This window comes from Anarhichas minor, unplaced genomic scaffold (assembly GCF_050575085.1).
Source record: "Anarhichas minor isolate MPS153535 unplaced genomic scaffold, ASM5057508v1 ptg000011l, whole genome shotgun sequence".
Lineage (NCBI taxonomy): Eukaryota > Metazoa > Chordata > Actinopteri > Perciformes > Anarhichadidae > Anarhichas > Anarhichas minor.
The window spans coordinates 1,338,967-1,346,124 of NW_027466457.1; the positions used below are offsets into that span (position 1 = coordinate 1,338,967).

At 42.0% G+C, this 7,158-nt stretch overlaps 1 protein-coding gene across 1 annotated transcript in view; it reads right to left on the reverse strand.

Moving 5' to 3' along the window:
- Positions 1-1,898, reverse strand: part of mrpl23 (mitochondrial ribosomal protein L23) — a 31,090-nt gene extending 29,192 nt beyond the window's left edge. The window contains exons 1-2 of the mRNA XM_076088822.1: positions 1,766-1,898; positions 912-1,034 (exon numbers count right to left, since the gene is read on the reverse strand). Of these exons, the coding sequence (XP_075944937.1) occupies positions 912-1,034; positions 1,766-1,785 (143 nt within the window). The 5' untranslated portion in view covers positions 1,786-1,898. The remainder of the gene's footprint in view (positions 1-911; positions 1,035-1,765) is intronic.
- Positions 1,899-7,158: the final 5,260 nt, after the last annotated feature.

The window sequence follows — 7,158 nt, forward strand, 5'->3', positions numbered from 1 at the left end:
ATTTGATATTTGCAATAAGTAGTAGTGAATAACAATAGACATTATCAATAAATAGAAATGTGAGCTAAATTTGGACTGAAAACTGTATTCTGAAAATGAAAGCGGAGGTTATTAGAAGGTGATAGAGGCAAAGAAAGAACTCAGTAAATAAAGTATGATTTGGCAATAACAGGACAACCAAATGATGGGATTATTTAACGTTTCTTATATACATGTACATCAACACATACACCTTTACTTATCTCCATTTCATCACAGCAGAAGTAATGTAGTATTATTATATAACAGACAAGCAATACACTGATTGTGCATCTTCTCGAGGGCCATAAAGAGTGGCATCAGAATACCAAAATGCAAGTTGAAGCAAACTATTTTAAGTCACAGTAAACTTACACGAGCATATAATCATTTTACCTCACTTGTGTCACAAATGCATGTTAATAGTAGGAAGCAGTAAGGATTGCAGACTGACTAATATGATCTGCAAACCATCCGTTTTTCATTTAGGCTTAAAAAATGTAACATCTATTAACCTTCGTGTAAGAAGTTTGACACACACACACACACATTAGCCACATTTATGATGGACAATCAGGGCTTTTCGGTGGCATTATATGTACAGTAGTACCATCCACGCTCCTGAGGAAGGTGTAACATACATATAGCTTACAACACATAAAGTTTGACTTCCTAAAGAGATTATATACCAAATAGATGACTCAAACGGAATATAATTCAACCACTACACCATATGGTTAACAGCCATACAATCAACAGAATATTAAATTGGCAACCATTTTTGTTAATTAATCATTTCAGTGATGGGGGAAATGCGGTGGCCATTTTTTTTTTTTTACTTTGTTATTAAACAGAATCATTGCATTTCTCCAATGCTGTAACAAAAGACTTACTCCATTGGGATGCGAAACTGGACGGTGTCAGGAGGCTGCTCCTTCCCGGGCCTCACCAGGGTCAGGAACCAGCTGGGTCTGAAGATCCTCAGCTGAGGGTTTCCCAGCTGGTAGAGAGGGTATCTGAGGAGAGGCACACTTGCATCATCTCCAGTATCATTCCCAGACATCCTGTATCCGATACGACCCCACTAACAACTGGGAGGATATGAGAGAACAAGTGACCGTCTAGATTTGTGTGGTGACATTTATCTGTAGCCTTTTGTTGTCAAAAAATGATAAAAAGCAGGAATACAATAAAACAGATCCGTTTCAAACGAGAGCTCTGTAATGAAAGCCCACAGGATGTGATCACTGTTTGCGGTTTGCCATCCAAATCACACAAACCACACGCTGCGCCTTGATGTGACATATGGCATGACGTATGGAAACACGTGGCTGATAAACGCTCCACTATGTTCAGCAGCTGGTCAAACACGTTTTATTTTCTTTTAGAAAAGATCATTAAGCGAACTGGATGTCATGGTCACGTGTTTACAGTAGTATGTTTTTAGCATAGCTGGCTAATGCTGGATAGGTTCTTGTTGCGTAACGTCATTTTAACAGAGACAGTGTTAGGTTAGGTAAGTGATTTAAGCACTCCAACGTGGCGTACAACAAATGGAAAAAAAACGTGTGCAAAAAAGCTGCTTTCAGACATACAGGGGGGGGGGGGCAGCTGGAAGCCCAAGCCATGCTAAGGTTAGCTGGGTTTGCTAGTTTACCGAAGCGGACTAGCAACGATTTAATCTCTATCTGGGACGTCCTTTTGCACATTCACGCCTAGAGATTAGGAGAAACAACTGGACACTTACAGTAGTCTTGTTACTGGCATTACTGGAGAGGTTTGTTCCGACACAGCTGCCAGGTAGTTGTTTTGTAGTCTTTTTAAGGTTGTCAAAATCTACGCGTGCATAGAAGTACTTCCGGGGGTACTCGCACCGCGCAGGCGCAGTGGATGTGCACCATGCCCTTGAAGTAAACTTCCCAAGTCTGCAGCATGGATGTATTAATGACCTGCAGCTTTGGAATACGAATTCAAACTACACTGTGGGTATTTATAGCACGAACAATAAACAGTTACAATAATGATAACCCAGTGAGAAGTTGTTTTGTTATTAAAGACTAACCTGTTGAGTCAATCTAATACCAATTAAATCAATTTCCTGAATGTTTCCTAAATCTATTAATTCCTCCACATTTTGTCACACTTTAAATATTAATTCTGCAATTTCAATATAATCTTGCCATTTGAGATAAACACACGTGCAAAAAGTGTTTTATACAAATGCAAATACAGATTATATCAAGGCATGTTTCATTGTATCACATGCAAGCGCATGTCCTGTGTACAGTTTGATAGATGGAGAGCTATCCATAAATGGTCATTTAGATAGTGGTAATGAAACTAAATTAGTGCCTTAGTATGCAAAATATTCAATTGACACAAATCAGAAATCTGCTATAATTGTCCTGTAAATACATGTTTCCCATTTGGATCAACTCCTTTCATCTTCTCCTTGGATAACAGCAGAGTTCATACTCTTTTTAAGAATGGGTTTCCATTTTGGGAAAGTGCCTGTGTGCACTTTCTCAGGGCACATATGATGAGACAGCAGCAGAGGGAGACCTCGTCCCATCTCTCGTTTCAGTCCCTTTGCCCCGCCGTCTGACCTCACAGCCACTACGGCGTGCCTGCAGCGGGGCCGGGGGTAAGAGTGATTGAAGGCCCCCTGAGTGGAACATGAGTCCCTGGCTCAGCCGGTTCAGACCTGGCAGGAAATGGACCACACTGACAGCCCACACTGTGCCAGGAAGGGAAGTTTCCATCCGTTAAGATGCCATTGAGTGTGTGTATGTGTGCGTGGACGGTGCTGGAGGGCAGTCATTTGATCATTATGCAGTTGTTGTAATGTTTACCAGTAGGAACAGGTATGTATCGCACCGTATCAGAGTGTCATGTCATCCCTACAGTTATCCAGTTTAGGTTTTTTTTGTTTTTTGCATCAAGAAAAATAAATGTTCACTGATATCAGTTCCTTGATTGTTTACTTGTTTGTTGCTGTGGAGCTGGTTGATCTGACAGCTGATATGAGAGCATACGCTACTGGAGATTCATAAAGGTGGTGAGGCGTAGGTGGGGAGGTTTCTTTCAAAACTAATGTAATGTGTACTGGCCACTGCATATTATGCATTAAAACATTAGATTGTTCTATAAAATAAAGTATTAAGTTATATTGAATTTGATTAACTCTGAAATCGATGATTCGATATACATGTAGAGTGTTTGTTAGAGTGCCACCTGTAACGGTCAAGCTGTTCCAGTAAAATATCATTTACGCATGACATTCGAGTAGTAATTTATGACTTGTTGTGGATCAGCCAGAAATATAGTTTCCCTTTCTTTCATGATTATTGTCTGTGCATACCATACCTAAGTGTAAAACAGCAACATAAAAAAGAGCCTCCTCAGTCAGCCTACACAAATACAATACCAGGTTTCAACCTCCGGGTCTGAAAAGTGAGACTGAAGGCTAAAATGCCTTAACTTGCATTATTTCTAATGGCCAGCAGGGGGCGACTCTCTCTGGTTGCAAAAAGAAGTCAGATTGTATGACCCTACTTCTCACTTGATTCATTACCTCAGTAAACATTGTAAACATGAGTTTATGGTCTCAGTCGCTTGCTTCAAGTCTTATTCAATACAGCATGATGTTTATTTTGTAAATAATTTTCCCATTTAGAGTGAATTAGACCATAAAACAGGGTGTGCTTTAGGGCGGGGCTACCTTGTGATTGACAGGTCGCTACCACGCGTTGTCAGGGCTGGGTGTTGTCCGTGTTTTCGTCTTAAAACTTTGACCCTTTCAGAGTGTTTTTTTCAGTTCATGAAAGTTAATTGTAACATTTTGGTCACCTAAATATGCCTTATTCAGTGTTTGGTTGTACTTAGCTCCGCCCTCTAGTGTCACATCCGGTTACAAAAAGTCAAGATTGGCGACGGGCAAAAACCAAGATGGCGACGGCCGAAATACAGAACTCAAGGCTTTAAAACGGCAGTCTACAAACCAATGGGTGACATCACAGTGGTGATGTTGGGGTGGTCGGCACTTCAAACCCCCAGGCTACTAGGGCACCCTCCTACTAATGACTAGTGACCTTTGTGTGAATCTAATAGCTTTAATTTTCCAGTTGACATCATGTGTTGACACTCTTGAATAAACAAGTAACTGGGGAACACTGGGGTTCAATAGGGTCCCACAGCTTATTTATTGTCTCGAGGCCTACTAGGTGGTTAATCCCCCTGTGACTATGTAAATGTCTCTTTGTGTTGGAAAGACATGATTTGTGAAAAGGGGCTATTTGAAAGCATCTATACATTGATAAATGCATTATCAAACAGCCAAACATGATTTAACTCCTTTGTTTTGGGAGAACGATCATTTAGAATAAGAAACAGGAGTTATCATTTAAGTACACAATTAAGGGTATGGTTGAGTTCCATGTTCTTATGACCCTTCTTATGCTACCTTGGCCATAAGCCTGGCAACTGCTGTGGGTGCAGTAGCTGCACTCATTACCTCCATCAGGGTGCCAATGTTTAGCAAGGCTCCAGCCAGTGCAGTCCAGGCCAGGTCTAAGGGGAGTGGAGGGGGCAAGCAACATGAACCAGTGCAACCTTCAGCCAGAAGTCCGGTCTCACACTGTTATCCAACTCTGCCATTTATAGATGTGATTCAAGCCTGTTTGTTAATGCACAGAGTTGGTAAGAGAGGTTGTATTGCTTTTCAAATGACCGGGGGCAAAAGCCTGTTAGAGCTCTGCTGCTCTCGTTATTTTGCTCTCTGTGAATTTTTTTTATTTTTGCATATGATTCTGTTTTGCAGAAGTCATATTCTGGTCAATGGCCTGGCCTTTATAGTTACGGTACTTATTGTGTGACCACAGTCATACACACATCTATACTCGGTTGGACATGTAAGGATAATGTTGAGTTCCATCAGCAATCAATTATTCATTTTATTTCAGACACTCATCAATGCCCTCAGTATCCTTCCAACTAAGTGAGACTTAACTCACACCACGTGTGTGTGTGTGTGTGAGAGAGAGAGAGAGAGAGAGAGAGAGAGAGAGAGAGAGAGAGAGAGAGAGAGAGAGAGCGAGAGAGAGAGAACTGGAATGAAGGTTCAGGTCTGGGGCAGTGGAAAGTGGCTGTTTGTGTCACAGTATAAAAAGGGAGAAAGTGAGAGAGGAGAAGGGAGTGCTCTAACAGCAGAGGTGATAGACGGAAACAGTTCGGTCTACAGCGGGATTGTCCCGCCAAGAGCGGGTGCTGGGGCCACATGGAAACTTTCTCCCTCCGACTTTCAGGCTGCCGGAGGAGAAGTTGTCGGTATTGAATATCCAAGAAAAAAAACAAATAAGGGAAACAGTAAATTGAAGATCCAGACGTGAAGATGGAAAAGTTTGTCAGTTGAAGTGAATAGTTTTGCATGTAAAGGGGCTGTTAAAGTGTTTCCCTGTGAATCCACTTCATCCTTCCATGAGGAATGGACCATATTGACGCCTTGAATCCTTTTCCCTAAATAGTTGCTCAGCTAAGATATGTGATATTGATAACTTGAGTTTTTATGTGCAAGACACCTATTCCAAAGCGTGTCAGCAGGTGTGGGGGGGGGTGTTATATATATAACAGAGCATATATATGCTTCACACAAACTGACAAACTTTTAGATTAGCGCCAAGGCACCATGGCCAGGTTCAGGCCACAATGTTCAGAGTTCAGCGATACAAGTTACATCCAAAAAGAACCACATGATAAATTGCCACAACGGTGGGCACTACGCTTCCACAGCAACGCTCAGTGCAGAGCGTCGGCCATTAGCTAGCCAGAGAGACTCACATGCACTGAAATGCATGCACGGCCAGCCTAGCTATGTAAACAAAGCACAGAGAAGCTCTGATAACAACCCACATAAAAGGAGAGCGACTTTATCCTCTGCTATGTGTTGTACTACCAAATATTAGCATAGTAACACGCCAAACTAATTAATTCCAAGTTTTCAATCATGGCAATTTTGAACTTTCTCTTGGCTTAATGAAGCAGTCCACTTGATACACTAAAACATAAACCATTAGCTGCTCTACCCCACACCTAATTAAACCCTTGCCCCTTTGCCATCAACACTAGATGAGTGGTCAGAGGTAGTGGCCAGTTCAGGTCAGATTCCTCTGTTTTTTCATGTGCCATGTTCACACTCCCGGAGAGAGTCGGTGCATGCCACGCAGAAGTCCTCTGTCTATTAATAGCCGCGAGGGATGGAGTTGGGAGCAATCTGGATGGCGGGTAAATTTAGACCCTCCCTCCTGGATGTTCCGTTGATGTCATAGGCCTGACCTCTGACCCAGGAGCATGGCTGCCACAAGCCCATATGACCTTGAATTTCATGGGTCCGAATTCAAGCATGCACACCCAAACACATGCAAACACTGAATAATCGAGTATAGTACATGTATATGCACATAAATGCAACATCAGAAACAGTTGGAGGCAAAGAGCTGTATAAATATGTCTTCAAAGATGCTCAGTGCTCTGCGCCTTCTTATCATATGACAACTGACACATTAACTGACATTCTCAAACTAGTCGGTGTGCAGATAGAAGGACAGTTTGTTTCCTGCAAGATTCAAAGTAAAAATAGTATCATCTGTCTCGTTCTATCCTGACAGTTTGTCAATAAATCGCCTCAAAGTCACACACGATTACGCACTGATTTCCAGAGATTTTGAAATCGACTGCAGTCAGAGTGGGACGATTAGGTAGAGTGCTCTCACAGGTTCCCACAGCCTTATCCAGTGTCTCTGCCCCTGCCAGAGTTATGTGATGGATTGGGATGGGGGGGGGGCTGACATGCATAAACGGGGATGGGGGCAACTGATCTTCAAGGAATGTCAGCCGACACTCGGCACTGGGATATCTTGTGCACAGCACCGCGGAAGAGACCTTAACCTACAAACATAACAACATTGTTCAAGCCATGATTCCTCTTGTCTTATTTTTGGGTCTGATAGAGTTGTTGTTGGATACCAATAGAGCCATGACCATGTTACAGGAAGAACTGTGTTGAAATAAATGGATAGTGATTAAAATGAGACAACATAATCTGCATACAGTTTAGCTTTCAGAAAGTCATCACAAAGGATATGA